Source organism: Macrosteles quadrilineatus, unplaced genomic scaffold, assembly GCF_028750875.1.
Source record: "Macrosteles quadrilineatus isolate MER2022 unplaced genomic scaffold, UCM_ALF_1.0 Scaffold_3__2_contigs__length_128488019, whole genome shotgun sequence".
Lineage (NCBI taxonomy): Eukaryota > Metazoa > Arthropoda > Insecta > Hemiptera > Cicadellidae > Macrosteles > Macrosteles quadrilineatus.
Genome location: NW_026542596.1, coordinates 76814236 through 76836706, shown reverse-complemented (window position 1 = coordinate 76836706; position 22471 = coordinate 76814236). Strand labels below are relative to the sequence as shown.

The window sequence follows — 22471 nt, the reverse complement described above, 5'->3', positions numbered from 1 at the left end:
ACATCTACAAAAACAAGATGTGATTAAATGTTTTTTTCAACTGATAAAGCTCAAAGGTGTGAAAAAAGGAATGGAGGAAAAATCCAAGTGTTTATTAAGAAAACATAAACTTTAATAAAATAATCAAAAGTATGCCTTAGAGACTTACCAACACATGTTGCCTTATGTGTATTGTAGGACTTTTAATAACGTGTTAAACACTTATATTTAACAATTTCATCACTTGTACCGTATGCAAATTATCATGAATATTTGTTAAATTCACAACAATCAACAATATTGTTTAAATTTGAAGTCTATAGAATACAAAACAAATATTTTAACTTTACTCTTGAGTATTTGATTTTGATATTTTCCTCTATAATATAACACTAAAAATATATAACCTAACATTAATGCAGTTTACACCTAACTAAACATCTTTGGCAGAAAATTAATTGTGCCATTGTATGATTTGTGTAACAAGTTGTCCTCACATTTAACTAAAGGATATGTGACATTATGGTAATCTCACTCGGAGCATTGTCAATTACAGAACATAGTAACAGATTTCCCTTAGAGGATGAGACATTGAAGAATTAAAAAACATGGCCACCAATTGCAATAATTCAACTAGGTTATGTCCTTAGATCCATTGATTAAAAGTAGACTTGTCATCCTCATGGATCAGCTGAAGATAACTTGAATTGAGATGGGGACACCACCTTGGTGTGTATTTTAACCCAAATACGAGTGAAGGGTGCGTAGAATGAAGTGGGATGATCCGTGTAGCTTTGTTACTGACTAAGACCAGCTGTTTCATTAGCCAGGATCATTTATTTTAAGCCCAATGTTCAGGAACAGCTGGGTCCAGAAAACCTTAAAAAAGCAACTGACATATCTCAGGATCGAACCAGCAACCTTTTGATTTTTACGCACAAACAATCAACTCAGCGCACTGTAACCACTCAGCTACCCAGCCAGTTACTTTATAACCAATAACCATAAAGTAAAGCACAAATCATAAATTCAAACATAAAATACAATAAGAAACAATCTTCATACTGTACAATGGAATGACAAGTCTACTTGTGTTAGTCTATGATAGAACACCAATCGTACGGTTGGTTGATTCTAAAATTCTGAAGTACCGATATGGAAATTCAAAATTTGAGCAGGCAACATTAACATTTGGACCATTTATACCCTGCTAGATAAAATGGAAGACAATTACTAAGGCCGTCAACGTTATTGTATCTTATTGACCTAATAAAAAGATCACCCATACTAATGAGAAAAAGTTACAGAAACGATTAAGGTGGAGCAAGACTAAAAAAGACATCTTCTTCTTGACTTATATATATAATCAGTGCCAGATTTACCAAGTCCAAGTATGTATTTGACACGGTCACTGGTTATGATGTCCTGTGATCATAAGAGAAGTTCATGATTTTGCCTGTGATGGCGGGAAAGTTCCACCTAAGCGGTGGGGGCCACTCGAGTCAATTTGGCCAAGGGCCGCAAGTAGTAAATTCGGCACTTCCCTGATGGTCATACCCCAATCTCTTTTACCAGTCACAATTTGTTCCTGGTTTATAGTCCAAATGAGTCTTTTTTACAGTCTTTTCCACATACGTGTAATATCTTTTCCTTGCTTTCAGAGATGTATCAGAATAGTAACTACTGAAAGAACGATTTAAACTAGCCTCTAATAGGTTCCATCTATTGAGTGTTAAATACTGATTGACCTAAAAAACTCAAAAGCTTAAGAAGCGAAATAGGTTTTAGAGTACAGTAATAACTAAATCTCCATTTTAACTAAGCCAAAGAGAAGTAAGATACAAAGGAAACATTCAATACTTAAGTCGTGTCCAACAAAAGTCGCTTGTGTCTCTAGTTAAAATTCTATTGGTCGTCCCCTTCCGCTCTTCTCTCCCCCTCACCTTCACGTACTATAGCCCTCACGCTGTAGGAAGAGCCAGTGCGGTGCAACTGCTCTTCCTGGCTCGGTACTAGTATATTTCCGCACTACCATTCCCGAGCTAAAAGCGCACAGTTGTTCCATAAGCATGTTTCATCTAGGTATCTTACTTCTCTGTGACTAAGCTAATCTGCTCAAATCTCATTTTTTAGTTCTATCAAATACCTTCTTTCCTCAGTTGTACACCTTTAACATACTGTTAACTTTGGATCTTAGTTCACAACAAACATCTGAGAAATTTATGAAAACTTCATTCTGGAAGGACAGCTAATATACCATTGGACCAGATGTGATGGTAGTCAAAAGGATAACATAGATCAAACAACTGGTAGCTTTGATGTGACTAAAAAGAAAGGGCAGTATACTGAATATGACTATGGAACTAACTAACTAAGTTTTTTAACTAGTAAGGTATTCCAAAGTTTCAGCATATAAAGCTAAATGAAGTCATTGGAAAAATTAAAAAAAAACCTAGTTAATAGATCCTTTAGTTGCAAGTCTAGGATAAAATGTATTTTCCAAAAATCATAAATTCAAATAATATATAAGTACTTTCTAACAATACTTAAACATTATATTTTGTGGTAACAGTGCCATAACTTGTTGATAGTCATATTTTAAAGGCATCAGGTATCACAATGTCTGGTATTAACAAATAAATATTAACTTACTGACTTGGAGCCAGAAACAAAATAAATGCACTTTGTAGTTCTATGCAGAGAGTAAAGATCTGTCGGAAATAGCTCTTCAGTAGCATAAACTAGTGAAAAATTTCTTGGAATACTCATAAACGACAAATAGGACTGCGGTGGCTGGAACGGTACGGATTAAGGTTGGCCTAAGACCACTGTATAACGCCAATACACCTGAAACATGAGGTTTGTATTAATGGTAAATATTTGTTTAGTCAGATATTTAGATTAGACACTCACTAATGCTAGATTACTGGGTACTATCTAAAAATAGATTTTACTGATATGGGATAATAGCGGAAATGCTGCTGAAATGGAGGAGTCGTAAGAGCTAATACCTATAACCATTGATATTACCATTGGATACTGGAGCAGATATCCCATCTATATGAACCAGCTGTTGCCAATTTTTTGTTAACACGTTCGCTGCTACGGATGTTCCGGAACGTCAGCCGGGCCACGGCGCCAGGAGCTAGGAATGTTCCGGAACGTCACCGTTCATTGTTATTTTACGTTTCCATGGATCAGCGAGCTCGTCACGAGCGTCCTATATTTCTTTGCTGCTCGTGGGGACGTACTTGTCTGACAATAAAAAATATAGTTTCCCAAAATCACCACTAGGGTCGTTTAGAACAGGGCTTTGTTCCACCTCTTTCCTGCTAGATATTGACACTACTTTATCGACTGCAACCTGGGTAGTGTTGCTATCTATCAGAACCACTTAGTACTATGTCCAAAGCCAGTTTTATTTCAGAACATTGCCATCCAGTATAACTACTGTTGTTTTTATTGTAATTCAGTGTATCGGCAGCAATGTTTACGCAGCGGCGAGCGTTAGTTCAGCTCCTGGCGCCGTCCCGGCATCTAGCGGTCAGCAGTGAACGTGTTAAAAAAGAACATAGTTCTGTGAGGCACTCTAAGATTCCATATAGTCAATGATTCCATTTTCTACCTTATTTTTTATTGCTGACTTAGTTGATGAGCCATAACAGTTGCTATAGCTCCACAATAAGTAATTTTGTTAGTTTGACTTGGTAAAAAAAAAAAAATGCTTGTATTCAAGAGAAATTAGTAATTTAGATCAGCAAAATCTGTCACTGGCTCACATCAACTACGATGATTTTGATTAAAATACTGGGTACAACTTTAACATGGGGATGGAATGACTAGTTGTATTAATAGTCATAAGCTATAACTTAAAAAGGTACCATGCCATTTGTTTGTTTTCAATTGTGAATGTCCAGTATTTCCAACCACATCTGATTGTATGTAGATCATACTGAACATGTGGCTGGAAAAATAAACTAGTTTCTTGAAATGACATAGGCTAAATGGAAATTTTTATGCATAAGCACTATCTAATGACAATACTTTGTTATAATTTATAATATCTCTCATCTTATAATATAATTTTAGATTGGGCTGCATGACAACAAGGTATCCCAGCGCTAGAATCGTCTGGCCACTGGAAAGACGATTCAGTATGTGCTGACAGCATCTGAACGTCTGCGCACACAGATAGACAGCTGGGGTGTGTTCTCCTTTACACCATACAAGATACAAGAAGTTAGATTCTGACACTAATTAGGCTAGTAGGTTTTCCCAAATCAAACCTTCCTTAATTCAAAATTCTGTCACCGACAGTGAAATCTCTTAACTGTTGTTTATAATGTAAAGTATAATGTTTCTTGTTGCAGAGTGGACTCTTATCCATTCAGATAAGTCTGCTATCCTCACAAAATCCTTGAGTATTCAGTAATTACCTTCTTTCTTGACAATGTCGAGTGTGACAGTAAGGAAGGAACCATTGAGAGAGTTGACTTGTATCCTAGACTTGACCAGGTCCGCAGGGAATATAACACTCCACAGCGCCACACCTCCTACTGCTCCGGCGGCCATTGTAGGCAACAGGCCTGCCAACATAGCCGACAATAGTGGAAACATTTTGATACACTAATCAATATGATACAACATGAGTTTAAAATAGTGTTACAAATATTGTAGCCCTTTTTACCCTTGTTACAAGCTCTATATAAGCATGGAAGTTGCTAATTAGGGATGTATGAGCCCCAAAGTTTCAGGAAATATTCTTAAAAAAATGTATATCCCTGATCTTCGGGTGGGATAAAAGTATATTCACAAGTCACTTGACAAAGTCCCTCAGGGGACGAAATATTGTGTGCACAGTGCCTCTTCTGTATGTTCTGGGGCCTACCTCACTTCAAGGTAAGCTAGCTGCTACCCTTATTAATCTATAATTCCAATTCTTGGCCTAGAGCCTTTCCAAATCATAACCATCCAAATCATAAGATAACTACAGAAAAATAACACTATGTGTATCTTAGATGCGAAACATTTATGCAGACAATTTCCTTCAACAGAATTGAATGATAAAGTCTACTCAAGACCCACTATCCACCAGATGGTTACAAGATGTTCTCCTAAACCAAAACAGGATTCTCGAGGAGGTTCAAAATGTCCTGGTAAAACTGTTTGTCCCATCCCAATCTTATTTTTTCATTCATAGCCTAGTTTCGAACCAGTCTCCGACAGTGACAAGTTTCAACTCACCACAGTCCTCCTTAGTCTTGCCGGGAGGAGTCAGTAGCGTCCTGGTGGCTTCGTAACCACCAAAGAAGACAAAGTAGCCGGGCATCTCCCTGGCAATGGTGGAGCCGAGGCCTCGGAACATCCCCACCACCCCCTCCGTCCTGATGATCTCTTTGGTCAGCTTCAACGCTCCGATTCTCACCTGCCGACAAATGATTGACTTAAAAAAATAAAATGTTGTACTCTGTAAAATATGGTTTTGTCATTTGTTACAACGTTTTCTCCATTTTTATTGATTGATTTTTTTAATGTTCAAGTAGTCAGCAAAATTGTCTTATATTTTGGATGGATTAATTTTGAAAGGCGTAAACTGATCTCAAAGTTTGTTTACGGCTATTAAGAATAAAATGGGTATAATTTGTACAGTAGCCTATCTCAGAATACACAATCGTGTACACATAAAATATAGTAGGCCTATCAAAGCAAAAACAATGGAAGCAAACAACAGAACTACAGTCTAACCTTAATATAACGAACCTCGATACAACGAATTCCTTGATATAACAAATTTTTTTAAATCCCCTAGAACTCTCCATAAGACACAATGTATATTTTACCTCTACATAACGAACAAACCATAACAACGACCTTGATTTAACGAAATTTTCATGATTTCGGCTAAAATAAGACACCTCAATATAGCGAATTTATCATTGTCAGAACCTCTACATTGCGAATTTAACCTCTGCATAACGAATTGTCTACGTCTTTCCCTCGATATATCAAATCCCCCACCCCATTATTGTTTTTGAAAAATCTGTTTCTTTATCAAATGAAATAGAAAGGTGACGTAATCGCTTGCGCTAAATTCTTCTGCTCCGTTCTACACATCTCTGTCTGCTGTCGCTGTGCGCGCTATGTTGCAACTGAGAACTGATTTCATTCACTGAGGACTGATGACGACGTAATGTTTAGTAAGCTGTGATTGGGCGATAAGTAACTATGGTGAATTGTACAATTTTTGGATAAAGAGAAACCTAAGAAAGAATATAAAAACAAAACCAAAGAGAAAGAATAGCAACATCGTTATTTTAACATTCCTTTTTCGAGTGTTTTTATTACCGGTATCTTTAAGTTGGCTCTGATTATACACTTTTATAATGACTTATCTAATAATTTATTGTTTTCAATACGATTTGTTTCAACTAGCAACATCAATGCTATAGTTAATGATTATTATTGACATTCCTCTGTTGTGATAAATCAGTACTGTACTGTAAGTAGCCTACCGGCCTATCACGAGCAGTAGCTTACAAAACTTTCTACTACTGTTTTGTTTGTTCTTTACATGGTTTATTACTACGCAATAAAGTGTTTGGCTAGGTTTTAGGAGGGTTAGAACAAGTTGTGATTTTAAACTTACAGTTTTTTTTTACCTGTGCCAAGGTCAATGCCATTTTCATGATTGCGCAATATTCAAGATCCCTCCCCTTTTTTATGCCGGATAATTTAGGTTCTACTGTACAATGTAAACACTGTACTGTAAAGTATTGTAGCCTATGCTACTTTAATTGTGTTTTAATGATGTCTAATCCCGACCTATATTGACCGACACTGGTTCTGAACCTCGACTTAGCGAAATTCCTGCAAACATAACCTCTATATAACGAACATCGTTTTAACGAAATCCTTGATATAACGAATATTTAGTTCGGTCCCTTCAGATTCGTTATACTGAGGTTGGACTGTATATGATTTTTTCAACACTTTAATCATTATAAATTTTTTTTACAACACATGCTGAAAAGGGAACATTAAAATACTTTCAAGCCAATATACTTATTTCAGAAATACAACATTACATACATTATGTACAACACTTTCCCTACCTATTTTCGAATGTGTAGGTGAACTATGATTGATTGGAAAGCCTTTTTTAATGAATAATGAAGAAAAACGTAATTACTGTAATGGTAAATTTACAAGTGTAGCTAAATTAACCAGTGTAATAATAATTTCACAGAACCTATTTCATTAGGTTTGCTGATAAATTGAGACAATTTTACAAGTAAACAAAGAGGTTTACAAACATTTAAGTAGTTAAATTGGAATTGCATGACTAAACATTCTATGCTACTGCAATTGCCCAAAAATATCTAACTTTGAAAAAAAACAACATAAAATAATATTAAATAAAAAATTAACTTTAAAAATTATGATTTCTTTCCTCATTTGTGTGTAGGCAAGACTGGTTTCATAAGGTAACAATCACCTCCTGATTATTATTAGCCAAGGCAAACTCTCTTGCAGCTTGTAGTTGCACTTTGATGAGCTCGGTAGGACAGAGGGTGAAAGAGGAGAAGAAAGCTCCTAGACATCCAGCTGTTCCATTTCCTAGCGCACCTAGGTCCTCTACTCTCTGAAAAATGAACATGCGTTGTAGTTGTTGTCTTATTTAAAGTGTAGAGCTCTAAGCGATTTTGTTCGCCACTGTGGTTCTATAAGTACATCGCTTGAAATGGATCTTTGTATGCACCGTGTTGTGGCTCACTCGATTGTGGAATCACTACTTTTCAATAGCTGGTAATCAAAGTCAGCTTTTACGTTTATTCCTTTTAAATACATGGTAAGCGTAAACTATCACACAAGGATTGATTATATCAATGTGGTAGCGAACAACTGATTAATTTTTGCAGCACTTCCCCCACCACAGTTTATATAAAAAACTAGCTGGCGACAGATTGTGAATTGCGAGTGAATTTCACAGCATCTTTTCAGCAGCACCTCAAACCCGCTACTGTGCATGAAAAGGGCCTAAGATGAAAACTTCCGAAGATATAAATTGAGTTCTCTACGTTTCATAGTGATAGGATGAAACATTGTGAAAATGCACAAAGGACAAACAGTCAAACCTAGATTTTATGCATGGATTGTATTCCGTAACCTTTCTGCCTGGACAAACAATAACTTACCGGGGTGTTGGTAGCATACGCCACGACCTTCTGACATGCGCCGTAAGCGGCAAACAGTACAGAGTTTTCCGCACAGTTGGCCACCAGGGCAGGTACAGTTCCTGCGTACAACCCTCGCAGCAACCCCTCGTACTTGACTGTCTGCTTCATACAGTCCCACATACCGTTGTACATACGAGGGAACGTCTGCATCTTGACCTTGACTGTGTCTAACGGCTGACCTACGTACACTAGCGCCACAGCTCCTACAAGTATAACAGGAGGTAACATATCTGTTATGACATAAACAGACACATGGTTGCATACAGCACAATAGAAGTGAAGAATATTGGAATGATTCAATAAGGCAATCAATTATATTGTAACGGCTTATAAACAAATCTGGCAAAATGTGCTTAGGATGATAATATACAAATTACTATCCCAAGCAATCAGTCAACAAAAAAGTAAATTATCTGTTTTTGAAAACTTATAAATAATGGTTATATCTAACTGGTAAAGCTTAGGGAAGCAAGCTGATCTGGTGGTAGAGAGTGGGACTTCGGACCCAGAGGTTCTGGGCTCAAATATCGCTAAATCACGAATGGATTTTATCTAAAAAAATAATGCCACGACCACGAAAATTTAAATTATGTATCCATGGAAACTGATTCATCACATTTATGAATTGCATATTTTTGCAGAGTAGGCCTACCTAAAAAAGAACAATTTGTTGTATACAGAGTATCAACTTCAAAGTACAAGCATGTCTACAATCATCAGAATATGATAAAACTGAGGGTCTACACAAAAATCTTACACTGGTCAAAGAAAGTAGAAATCAATGGTCCTGAAAAAGGATTTGAAGTGGATGCCCAAAAACACCAAGCCTAGCTCATTGGTAAGTTAAATTTTGTAACTGTAAAGCAGTATTATTGATGCGGTTATAGAGTTAATGTAATAATTGTATTAATTGTCCATGTAAATATTTGTATGTGTTGAAAATTGCATTATTGCTCTAAAGTTCTAGAATTGTTATTTGTAAAATTTTTAAAATTGGATAATGTATCTCTCCACAAAAAATATTATTGCTAGTAAAGAATTACTGTCGATGCTGATGTATATTTATGATAAGTTTTCAGTGGAAAACTAAGACAAGTTTCCTTTTGAATCATTGCAAATTGCAACCCATATTTGTAATTTGTAGGTTACTCTTGGAGTAAGACGACGGACTTTTAGAAGACCCGAGCTTTTGTAGGATCTCTACTTTAGAAGGCCTTCAACCACGGTAGCTCCTACTTCATCCAAAACTTAGTCGCTGTTTTAGAGGATTGTTAACTGGTGGACCTTTACAACAAAAGATAAGTACTCGTTTGTATTTTACGGTACATAATACAGTTAAACCTCGTTTGTACGAACCTTGATAAAACAAATTCCTCGATAAGACAAATTTTTTTTAATCCCCTTGACACTTTCATATAGGTCAATGCTAAAAACACCTCTATACAACGTAGTAATTAAGTTAAAAACCTCCATAAGACGAATTTGTTTGTGACATGGGCTAGGACTGATTAACCTCTATACAACGAATATTCTTAGCACAAAACCTCTACAAGACGAACGTGACCTCTATAATACGAATTTATCATAATTTTAACCTCCATAGTACGTAGTTTTCAAAACAAACAGAAGCTTGTCTCAACATGAAACCCCCACCCATCCCTCCTCCTTCCTCAGTCATTGTTTGGAAAAACCTTGGAGCGAGGAGAAACCTCTATAAGAAGAAAAACAGTAGCATTAAACCTCGATAAAACGACCCTCTTTATTAAGAATACCTCTATATAGTACGAATTTTTGCCGTACCCCTTGAAATTTGTCTTATAGAGGTTCAACTGTATTAATTAGTTTGACCAGACAACATTAGGAAGCAGCAGCAGTCGTCATCAGTAATAATCGTCGATTGACAACTGCCTCAATGAAGGTGTTGTCCGTGTGTGGCAGAGACGTCAACCAGTTGCTGGGGCCAGTCTCGGGCGAAGACAGGTAACCAGGCAACATTACGCGGCAGCAGTCGTCTTCAGTATTAATCGTCGATTGACAACTGCCTCAATGAAGGTGTTGTCCATGTGTAGCAGAGACGTCAACCAGTTGCTGGGGCCATCGCAGTCTTGGGCGATGACAGGTAACCAGGCAACATTACGCGGTAGCAGTCGTCTTCAGTACGTTGATTGACAACTGCCTCAATTAAGGTGGTGTTCGTGTGTAGCAGAGACGTCAACCATTGCTGGGGCCAGTCTCAGGCGAAGACAGGTAGTTTTAAGCTTAACAACAGTAATAGAGGACAAGAGGACTGGCAAGGATTGAAGATTCCCGTTGTTGCATCAACCAAATTCTTGGGAGTTATTATAGACCAAAATTTGAATTGGCAAGATCACACCGACCATCTCTGCAATAAATTAGCTACGGCTTACCACGTAATTGGGAGAATTAGAGCAATAACAGATGAAAGTACTGCAATACTGACTTACCACTCACTATTTACTTCCCATCTGCGGTTTGGAATTGTCGCCTGGGGATCCACCAAAGAGAAGAACTTTGACCGCTTTATGGTTCGACAAAAGAAGACACTGAGATCAATATTGCGCCTTCAACGCTCAGAGCACTGTAAACCATTTTTTACCCAGCATAAAATCCTCACTGTCTATTCTCTATATCTATGAAACCATAATCCTGGCCAGACAACAATCCCCAGTCCTACGACAAGAGAAACACTCCTACAACACTCGCAACAAACACAACATTGACTTACCACAGCATGGACTTTAAAAATTCAACAAAGCCCCAACCTATTCAGGCTCCTTTTTCTTCAATCTCTTGCCTCAAGACCTAAAAAAATCTACCACCAACTCATACCTTCAACATAAAACTTAAACAATACCTTACTGATAGGCCCTACAACAAAATCTCAGACTGTGTCTGGTCAAACTTTCTCACGGCTCGCCTCGTGAAGAAAGAAGACCCTGCTTAAGATGAAAATTGACGATTCCCCGATCGGCTGATTGCGGAGAAGACACCGGATGTAAGATGTAAGATGTAAGATGTAAGGTAACCAGGCAACATTACGCAGCAGCAGTAGTCTTCAGTACGTCAATTGACAACTGCCTCAATGAAGGTGTTGTCCGTGTGTAGCAGAGACGTCAACCAGTTGCTGGGGCCAGTCTCGGGCGAAGACAGGTAACCAGGCAACATTACGTGGCCAGCAGTCTTCTTCAGTAAGTCGATAGACAACTGCCTCAATGAAGGTGTTGTCCGTGTGAAGCAGAGACGTCAACCAGTTGCTGGGGCCAGTCTCGGGCGAAGACAGGTAACCAGGCAACATTACGCGGTAGCAGTCGTCTTCAGTACGTTGATTGACAATTGCTTCAATGAAGGCATTGTCCACCGCTTCCGAAAGCCATGAACCATAGATGTATAAAGACAATTAATGTTTTTGTCATTGTTTCAGCTCGTGGCAAGGGCATTTTGACCATCAAGTCCACTACAGAAGACATGCACTACCAGATCGGAGATCATCGACTAAGTTATCCAATGAAGAAGTATGCTGAAGGTTCTGAAAGTTTGGAGGATGCTGTATGCTAATGAATGCTGCTAAAATTCAACATTTGAGGGTACAGCTTTTCAAGTGCCAATATCTCAAGAGACAGGCTGATAAAGGCTGCAGCAAAGCTATGTTGACCAGCAAGAGAGAATCATCGTCTGGCTTGAGGTCTAAAACAAGAATCCAGTCCCCTGCTTCTCCCAGATTGTGTAGCTCAGAGAGGATGTTTTCATATCCATCCCACCCTAACAAGTTCCCAAATGAAGGGAAAAGCCGAAATGAAAAGCCTAATCGTTAGTCCCAGCGGTCAGAAGACTGTCCCCCTTCCCATGAGATGGCTCCAATCTTGTTTGAGGAAGCTATACACTATACAGTGCATTGTGGAATGAACCTGTGCTACCCAAATTGCTTCCAATCACTACACCTAACAATCTTTTCGGATGGGAAGGTTTCAGTTGTATCTTTTTCTTGTAAAAATAAACTGTAACATTATGTGTCACTTGTTTGAAATTGGTGTTCTTCATATTAGACGATTTTTTTCTTTCATCTTAGATAATTAGTATGTGGAAGAACGGTTTTGCATAAATAGCTTATTCCCAATACAGGAATTCAATAAAAACAAAAAAAACTACCACACCAATTTTTACTATACCAACTTAAACTCCACTCCCCTCAAACCCGAAGCTCAAAATGGTGTAACGTTTTACCATACCAAACGAGGAATATAACTTGTTCAGTTTTGATTCAAAAGTTAGCTTTCACTCTGGATTTTGGGGTTAGACCTTTTTTTGCTAATAATTGCGCACTACTAATATATCATCAAGGTCTAAACATATTATTTTTACAAAACCAATCTATCTATATAGACCTATTATAAAATGAGGTGGCGTCTGTCTGTCTGGGCAACTGTCACGACTGAAATACTAAGCCGATACAGTCAAAATTAAGCACAAAGATGGTCCACATATCTAAATTCATATCAAACAAATTTTAGGTCTGCCTAAAAGATTTTCAAATTTTAATAACAGTCAAAGTTTTAAGAAAAAAAAACCTCTTAAGATACAAAACTTTGCAAACATTTCACTTTAACTAAGTTAAAAGCGCTCCACCCCTGAGAATTTTTAAGTCAGTTATAACCAGTAAAGATAAAAACATCTAAGAGAGAATATGATAATTAATGTCACAGACATAACACAACAGACGCCCATCCTACTTTGACACTATGATGCTAACTAACACTGAATGGCAGTATTCTTCTGCGCTGACATGTAGAAATTGTGTGAATCTGCAAGCAAAACTGATTTCTTCAGAAAAGTAATACCGGGTGTTTCAAAAATCAGTTTAACGAGTAAGTGTATTTGTTTGAAACAAATAAATCAATTGTATTATTATAATGTTATTGAAACTTAATTTACACTACACATAGGCTGTAAACTTAAAATAATTGTTCAAAATACTTTCCCCTAGATTCAATGCATTTTTCAGTGTTTTTTTTTTTACACTTGTAATAATCTTTTTGCACAGATTTTCATTAATTGTTGTTTAAGGCTTCAAATTCTCTTGCGAATTCAATAGGTCCTGCGATCTTACTCCGTTAGACTTTTCTATTTGGGGGATCATTAAAAATAAAATTCAGTTTCAATAAAATTAATTTATTACTTGCTTTACACAAATACACTTTACTTACGTGGTAAACTGATTTTTGAAACACCCGGTATTTATGTGATTGAGAATTTTAAGTTTTATGGTGTTACATATTAAATAAAAGATGTGTAAAATAAAATAGGTGTATTCTGAATTGAATCCTAAATAACAATGATTGTAAACAAAAACAAAGTTAACTTATTAAACATAACATATGGTATTTTGTTAAACATACAGTATGTTAGAAAAGACACATCAATTTTCCCCCTTTAAAGTCTTGATCGCAGCATTTGATCTACATGTCGTCTGCATGTTACTCCATTCTCCAGTTCAACGTTGTAATGTAGATTTCCATCTCTTGATGTAACTTTTCCGAAACTCCATTTTGTCTGACCCTTGTAGTAGTTTCTCACTTGAACACGGTCTCCCACCTTAAATATGCGTGTTATACCTTTAGGTTTGTCTTTTGAGTCCTCGATTCTAGAAGGTATCATAACACTGAGGTATGTTCTTACTTGTCTGTTGAACATGAGACAGTATGCCGAGTTTCCTGTTGAGTTTGGTACTTGACGGAGTTGAATTAACGCCTTGTGAATTTTACTGTCAAGTGTTCTTGGTTCATCTAATATCGACTTCAACATCTTCTTCACTGTTTGTACAAAGCGTTCAGCTTGTCCATTAGATGATGGGTGGAATGGAGCAGTCGTTTTGTGTTGAGTTCCACATGACTTAAGAAACTCTTGAAAAGTAAGAGAAGTGAAACTTCGTCCATTGTCTGAAATTAGGAGGCTTGGAAGACCAAAAGTACTAAAAAGTTTCTTCAACTCCTTAATAGTCCAATCGGTAGTTGCTGTTTTTGTGGGTATTACCTCTACCCATTTGGAGAAGGCATCAACAACAATGAAAAATTGTTGTCCATTTGTTGGGCCCATGAAATCTATATGTATTCTCTCCCATGGCTGAGTTGCTGGTTCCCAAGGATGGTTGATCTCTTTCGTTGGAGAATTTTGTTTCTCACGACAAGGCTTGCAAACAGCAATCATGTTTTCAATGTCTTTATCCATTCCTCTCCAAAAGCAGTAACTTCTTGCCAAAGCTTTGGTTTTTACTATACCAATGTGCCCGTAGTGTAGTTCATTGAGAATTCTTTTCTTGAGGGAATTTGGGATGATTACTTTCCACCCTTTGAAGAGGCATCCTTCATGTAATGTAACTTCATTATCGTGAAATCCCAATGGCTCTAATGATTGACCCTCCTCAAGAGCCTCAAGAATTTGTTTTAGATATGCGTCCTTCTTAGTTTCTTCGGCTAGTTCTTTGGGATTGATAGTTATGGTGTTCAATTGGTTTGTTTGAAAATGTCCAAACTGGTCAATACTTGTAAATTTTGAATCTTCCACAGGAAATCTTGAGAGGAAATCTGCATTCCCATGGTCACCAGTTCTCTTGAATTCAATTGTGTAGTTAAATCCTGATAAAAAAATGGGAGTAGCTGAATAGTCGCGTAGCTGACATTGACGGTAGGCTCTTGTTGGGATTGAAGATTGACACTAATGGTTTATGGTCCGTGATGAGTGTGAAATGACGTCCGTAGCAATAAGAAAAAAATTTCTTCAACCCCCAGTATATACCTGTGGCTTCTTTATCGATTTGGCTGTAATGTTTTTCAGCATTGGTCAATGATCTTGAAGCAAAAGCTATAGGCTTTTCACTTCCATCTGGGAAACGATGTGATATCACTGCTCCAAGTCCCACTGGTGAAGCGTCAGTTGCAAGGATCAATGGCAGGTCTGGGTTAAAGTGACAAAGAACTGTGTCACTTGTTATTCTTTTCTTGATGTTTTGGAAACTTTCTTCACACTTACTGTCCCATATGAATGACTGCCCTTTTTTTAGAAGCCTATGTAAAGGATTTAAAACAGTGGACAAATTCTTTACAAAACGGTTGTAGTAATTAACAAGCCCTAGGAAAGATCGGAGTTCCTGTATGTTTTGAGGCCTTCGTGCATTTGTAATTGCTGTGATTTTATCCTTACTTTTGTGGATTCCAGTGGCGTCAATAACATGTCCTAAGTATTCAATTTTCTTTTGAAAAAATTTGCACTTGTCACGGTTCAACTTCAAATTTTGACTCCTTAAACGCTCAAACACTTGCTTTAGTCTTTCTAGTAGTTCTTTTGATGACGTTCCTTGAATTATTATATCGTCGAAGAAGCACTGAACACCTTGAAGGTCTTGAAGGATTCCGTCCATCACCTTTTGCCAAACTCCTGGAGCAACTTTTACACCAAACATCAGTCTGTTAACTATGTATTGTCCTTTATGAGTGCTCAAAGTTTGAATTTCTGCACTCTCAGCATCCATTTCCAAGTGGAGATAAGCGTTACTTAAATCCAAAGTACAGAACAACTGTCCTCCATTCATTTGAGCAAAAATGTCTTCGATCCGAGGTATTGGATGATGTTCTTCTTTGATTTTTTTATTTACTGTAACCTTGTAATCAGCGCATATTCGTATGTTACCATTAGGCTTTACTACAGGTACAATTGGAGTACCCCAATCGGACTTGTCTGTTTTGGAAATGATTCCAGCTTCTTCCAGACGATTCAACTCGAGTTCTACTTTTTCAGTTAGTGCATATGGGACTGGACGAGCCTTCACAAAAATAGGTCTTGCCCCTTCAACAAGCTGTAAGTGTGCTTTTTTGTGAGGTATGAGTCCTACTCCTGGTTCAAATAATTCCTTGAATTCATCCAAAAGATCTTCGAGTGCAGTAGATGTAGTATTGTTACTAACTGTTTTAAGTTCTGCCCAATCCAGTTTGTCCTCTCTAATCCATTCTCTTCCGAAAATTGCATCGAAATTTTGGTTCACTATGTAGAGTTTCCCAACAAACACTTGATCATTGTAAGTGCATTCTACAAAGACGACACCCCGGGGTTTGATTATTTCGCTTGAGTATGTCCTTAGTTCTATGTTTGTGTGGAAAATCTTTTTATTCATGTTGAGACTTTTGAAGGTAGAGTATGGTAGAATACTTATTGCTGCTCCAGTATCTAACTCCATCCGCACAGGTTTACCTTCAATAAGTATCTCGACCATAAACTTGTCATTACCGGCACTCTGGTTGTGTATCTTAAAAACCTCTTGTTTCTCTTCCTTATAATAGTCTATAGTATTGTCAGTTTCGGTACAATGAATTTCTGTTTGTTTTGTGCCTAAACATACGCTAGCAATATGCCCTTGTTTGTTGCATTTCTTACATATTTCTCCGATAAATTTACACTGATGTGCCCTGTGTCTAGGTGATCCACAACGATAGCATTTACCTTTGAGGCGTTCAAATGGAGACTTTAACTTTTTGTTCAAAGTAGGAGAAAAATGGGGTGGTTTTGTTCCTGTACCTGCTATCTTGTTGATTTTCTCATTTGAATGAATGTTTTCTTCTACTATATAGCTTTCGTTTTTTGCCAATTCCATGATGGAGGCAAGTTTCACTACATCTTGAAACGATGAAGCAGATCTTTCTTGTAATAATTTTGTTCTTATGTCTGAATTGCTAATACCTCTTATAAACTGCATGCGTAGTAATGTGTTTGCAATTGATTTCCCACAATTATTACAGTTGAAGTCACAGTCTGAAGATAACTTTTGAAGCTCAACGGAATATATTTTTACGGTTTCTTCAGATTCTTGTGTTCTTGTCATAAATTTGTGTTGTAAGGCCCAAGTACTAGGTTTAGGGTCGACATAATCAGCCAAAAGACTTACTAATTCAGCATATGTTTTATCCAAAGGACTTTCGGGAGCGCACAAATCATACAGCTTCTGATGTAAATGTGGGGTTAAGGCATGTAGCATTGTGTACACTTGATCCTTTGGTTCCAATTCTTGGCTATGTAGATATAGAAATATCTCAAATCGACGAATGAAGTTCTTGAATGATTCATTTTCCTGATATGGTGTGAAAATCATTGAGGAAGTAGTGGATCGACGTTGTGGAGTAGACAAATTTGATGTACTAGGCACAATATTTTGAGTGTTCACTTGTAGTTCTGCAAGCTGTCCCATACGTTTTTGTAACTCATCCATTACCTTGTAATATTTGTCCTCCATTTCTACTCTGTAATCTATTTCTTTCTCAATTTCAGCTTCTTCAGTTTTCTCTTCTATTAATTGTTGTACAGAATTAAATCTTTCCCAATAATCTTCAATTGTTGTTATCCTGGTTTTGATTACTTCTTTTGACATGTTTTGTAGGTTTGCTAGCCATCTTTCAGCCTTAGACAACTGACCCTTCACTACTACTCTAATCTTCTTTAAATCAGTCAAACTTTCAGTGTAACTTAGGTCACTCATATTAAAAAATAAATTGTAATAAATAGAATGTAAAAAAAAATTAAAAACGGTTTTTCCTCGTCGCCAAACTGTTACATATTAAATAAAAGATGTGTAAAATAAAATAGGTGTATTCTGAATTGAATCCTAAATAACAATGATTGTAAACAAAAACAAAGTTAACTTATTAAACATAACATATGGTATTTTGTTAAACATACAGTATGTTAGAAAAGACACATCATATGGAATTACATGAAAACATCAAATGCTTTTCCCCCACATAGGCCTATACAATATTTTTTGATAAAAATAACACACAGATCAATTTATTAACATTTTAAACAATTCAGAGGACCTAATACTTTTATAACTACAAATTTGTATCAGGAGTCACTGAGTCAGTCACACTAACTTAGAATCTAGTTTTTGATTTCATTAAATCAAAATTTGTGATTTAAGACAAATGGTAAACATTAATACTGATATCTTTGCTGATAATATTCATGAATTGCTGTAGTTTATGGCTTATGAATTAAAGATGTGTTATCTATATGATGGATGCCCATCTGCCAGTTAAGTGTCAATTTATATGAAAACTTATAAACTGACCTCACTTTATAGATTATTAAGATACATCGAGTAATCAGATATTATTTTTAGTTCAGCACGTCATCCATAAAATTATAATTCTTACAAAAAGTAAACGGAAAACAAAAAAGCTATATTTATCAAAATCAACATATTTTTGACATAAAGATATTCATGTTGTTCGTCCAAAATACTGAAACTATTGTCTCATAAAGCAATCTACAATTTACTGTTGTTTCTATATAGGCCTACCTGCATATAATATGTAAAACATCTTTAGCATTACTGGACCAAAAGGCAAGGAATAGTTTGCGTTAAATTATTTCTGATAGCATTCTATATCTAGGTTTCTAAGAATTTAATAGGCCTATACATATAAACACTGTTTATTTTCAGATCATTATCTTGATCTTTATGAGTATTTGCTACAGGTTTTATTTAGCCTAAGTAAGTTATGATTTATAAGTATATTTCTATTTTGAGGCTATATTATACAAACTTAAGACCTTCTTGAATATGGCCACAGAGAAGTAAGTTACAGAGGATACATTCAATGGTACATATAAGTGGTGTCTAGCACCAGTTGCTCTGGTGTCTAGAGACATTTCTATTCATTGTCCCCTTCTGCTCTCCTTTCCCCTCACCTACAGTACTACAGCGCTCTCGCGGTAGGAAGACCCAATGCACTACAACTGTTGTATAAATATGCTATGTGGCCATGGCCGTTCGGGCTCTTCCTAGCTACTACTACATTTCCGCCCCACCTTACCAGAACTAAAAGCGCTCGGTTGTCCCATAAGCATGTTTTCTCTGTTTATCTTACTTCTATGTGGTATGGTGGTTGAGATTTAGCTTATAAAGGAGCTGTTTATTTTAGCTATGAGATGTAATCACAAGGAAGCATATGCACAGCTTTACTGGAAAATCGTGAGCTTACCTAACGTTCCAGAAGTAAAGTCGATGGCTCCATCAATTATGGTTTTTGCACTATGGGTGACTGCGGGTTCTTTTAAACCTTTTGGACTACTTGTGACAGTAGATTCTTCTTTATGAATTGATGACATTGTGATGTTTGGTAAGAAATTTACTCTCGATATATTCTGAAAGGAGTAGAATGAATAGGTATACAAACATAAAATAGAAAAAATGTTTTTGCCTTAGGCAATGTTGGCCTATATCTATGCTTTAGAAGGATTTCTTTAAAAGCTTGAGCTATTTTATGTAGGTACTAGCCTATCTTATTTTATTTTTATTTAGATACATTTTCATAACTTCAATTTTGTTGCAAGTTTTCATAGCCTAGTGTTGGACGATTGCTCTTAACCCATTGGCGCCGACTTACGAGCGTTACTCGTATGGCCGCTGCAGGCTTGGCGGCTGACTTAAAAGAGTCCTACTGCTCATGTCACCGCTACACAGCGCCACTAGTTAAAGTTTGAAGTTCTTTTAAGTTAGAAACCCATAATATTTATATGGAAAGCCTGTGATTGTCCCATAAAACCAGGACCTAGGGTAATCCTTTTAAGTAAAGTTGTGTTTGTATTGTTTGTATTCCAAGTTTAACTCTCATTTATTTATTTATTTAATTCCAACGGCAAAACTAAAGATGGCTAGGTACTATTCAAGCAATAACAAACTCATGGATAATAATTCCCAGACCAACTTATTGGCAATGAGAAAATAAATCTAGAATTTGTAGAAATAACGGCTGCACTTTACTTGACGTCCTACACTCATTCGATTGTTTTTTTCGATATGATATTTTCATTCGATTGTTTCATTCGATATATCGTTTGGTTAGTTAGGGTAGGTTAACCTTACCTAACTAACCAAACGATATATCGAATGAAGCAATCGATTAATCGATATATCGATCGATATTTTCATTCGAACGAGTGTAGGACGTCAAGTAAAGTGCAGCCGAAATAACTACCGTACCCAACAGAACATAGCCTATAAGTTAACAATTACATTTTACTTAGGCCTACATGAAGCAAGTCACCCTAAATTTACAGCAATTTTTTCTTTGTTTTAAAATTATATTTTACCTCTAATCTTAGGTCTACCTACATATCGAAGTTGAGGATTTTATTACTAGCCTATCTTGCTGATTTTCAAATGAACACTACACTTGTAAGTCAAAATGCATACCGTAACTTAAAACTTAAATATTTTCATATTTGGTATCTTAGACCTACAGAATGAGGAAACGAGTTATGGGTAGAGTTTGTTAACTGGGCTACGCTAATATTGATTGAAACTATCAATTCGATTAGTAAACCTTCAAGCGATTTTCTCACAATCAGCAAGTTTGGTTGGTTAGGTTAGCTTATGATAGTTTAGTTTTATAATAGATATATTTTATAATATCGATTATTACTCAATATTTTCAATTCGATAGTTTCAATCAATATTAGCGTAGCACAGTTAAGAAACTGTACCCCCGAGTGATTTTGAATATTTTACATTATCAATTCTATATCTGAAAAAGAGCATAAAAATGTGAGAATGGAAATCCAGACTTAAATTACATCATGCGTACCTTAATGTCCTGTCCACAAGGCCTAGGCGAAATTATTTATTGATGATTCTAAAGCTTTCAGTTACATGATGAACAAAAAACACGAATTTATTTCTACAAAAAACTGATAATGGTAGCTTCTTACAAACAACTACTACATAATATCACCACAGAAGACGTAATAAATAAACATCACTATTCCCACGGACTATGGACCAAGTTTAAAACAATAACACGGTCTTCCCTTCCTTCAGTATTCATTCATTCAATAATGTCTCGCCTAGCAGACAGCCCGTTGTTTTAAAAACTCTATTCTAACCAAAACTGACCACACCACTTTGAGCCGGGCCAAGAGCTTTAACGTGGAGCTTGCGCAATAGACTGTTTTTTTTTTCTCTCTTTAGCTTTGAGCAGGAGTATGATTGTTTTATGGAATAGCCTTCAGGCTGAGGCCGTTTATATCTAAAACATTACTTTCTTTTTTTGGATATTTAACTAGCTAGAAGTAGTTTAACCAAAATTAATTATTTGGATCCAAAATTCCTTATTCAACTTTCCATTTTTAGCACAGACAATGATGGTCTAAATAGTAAATTCTGTGTTTTTACTTATTACTACCATAGATTAAACCTTCAGTATCCAATGGTCAATGATTAAACATACCCTGTTAATCGTGATTAGTTACGGCCGCGGCCTGTTAGAATTGGCAACGTTGCAAGTGGTGCGTTGTTTAGCGCCAGACGTCCCATAAGATAACATGGCACGATGGCAGACAGGTGACACCAGCTCATTAATTCGCGTATTATTCATTTAAATTTATGCATAAATGCTTTAAAAGATTGAAAATAAAACATATATAATTGAAAACCAAAACAATATTTAAATTGAAAATATAATTTTGTAACGGTGGCCATGGCTGAATTGACTTTATTTTATTTTGTATGCCAAAATTGGCACTTGATTGCGGACGCATTTGCGTTTTCATACATCAATATTATTTATAAAAATACAGATATGTATGTATTATTTGTAGCTGTTGTCGTGTTCTTTGATTGTTTATAGCATTGTTTATTGTTGAGTTCTGTGCACTGAGCTATAATTCTAACTGGAGGTAGCACTGAATGTCAAAGATGCGTGTCGCCAGCCGCCATGTTTGCGTGAGTCTGGTGTCATAAGAAGCCATATTATTGCTATAACTATTATTATACTTGGCTTAAAATACCTACTTTGTATGGTCGCCATTTCAAAGAAAATTATTAAAGTATTAAAAGTATTCAAGTATGACAAAAATACTCACTGCTATACCAACCTAGTTATAAGAAGCCATGTTATTGCTATGGTAAGAAAACTTACTGCTATACCAACCTAACAAAATCAGCGACTCGCTTTTGACAGACTTCTGCCATGGCAGTGCTACATCCAGTTATAATTTTAGCTCAGTGGTTCTGTGCCATGATTCTGACGTTCTAACTGTGGGTGGGTGGTGGCTCACGAAGGGAAATTTGGAACACATTGATTTAATTGGTATCTCTGCGTATACTCAATGTCTCTGCTCTGTTGCAAGTTGCAAAGCAGAAAGAAAATACCACCTGTCTCCAGTGTTTACACTGACGACTGTCACCTGTC

General features: G+C 36.4%; 1 protein-coding gene across 2 annotated transcripts; it reads right to left on the bottom strand.

Annotated features, from left to right (window-relative positions):
* Window positions 1-87: 87 nt before the first annotated feature.
* Window positions 88-21103, bottom strand: LOC128988856 (mitochondrial ornithine transporter 1). 2 transcript variants are annotated; one of them, XM_054410572.1, is made up of 7 exons: window positions 20867-21103; window positions 19262-19424; window positions 8175-8419; window positions 7475-7621; window positions 5224-5404; window positions 4416-4565; window positions 88-2826 (listed from the first exon to the last, which is right to left on the bottom strand). In XM_054410572.1, the coding sequence occupies exons 2-7, from the start codon at window positions 19386-19388 to the stop codon at window positions 2708-2710; spliced, it is 969 nt and encodes a 322-aa protein (XP_054266547.1). In that variant the 5' UTR covers window positions 19389-19424; window positions 20867-21103; the 3' UTR covers window positions 88-2707. The 2 variants fall into 2 exon arrangements, with proteins under 2 accessions (XP_054266547.1, XP_054266548.1); XM_054410573.1 differs by lacking the exon at window positions 19262-19424.
* Window positions 21104-22471: the final 1368 nt, after the last annotated feature.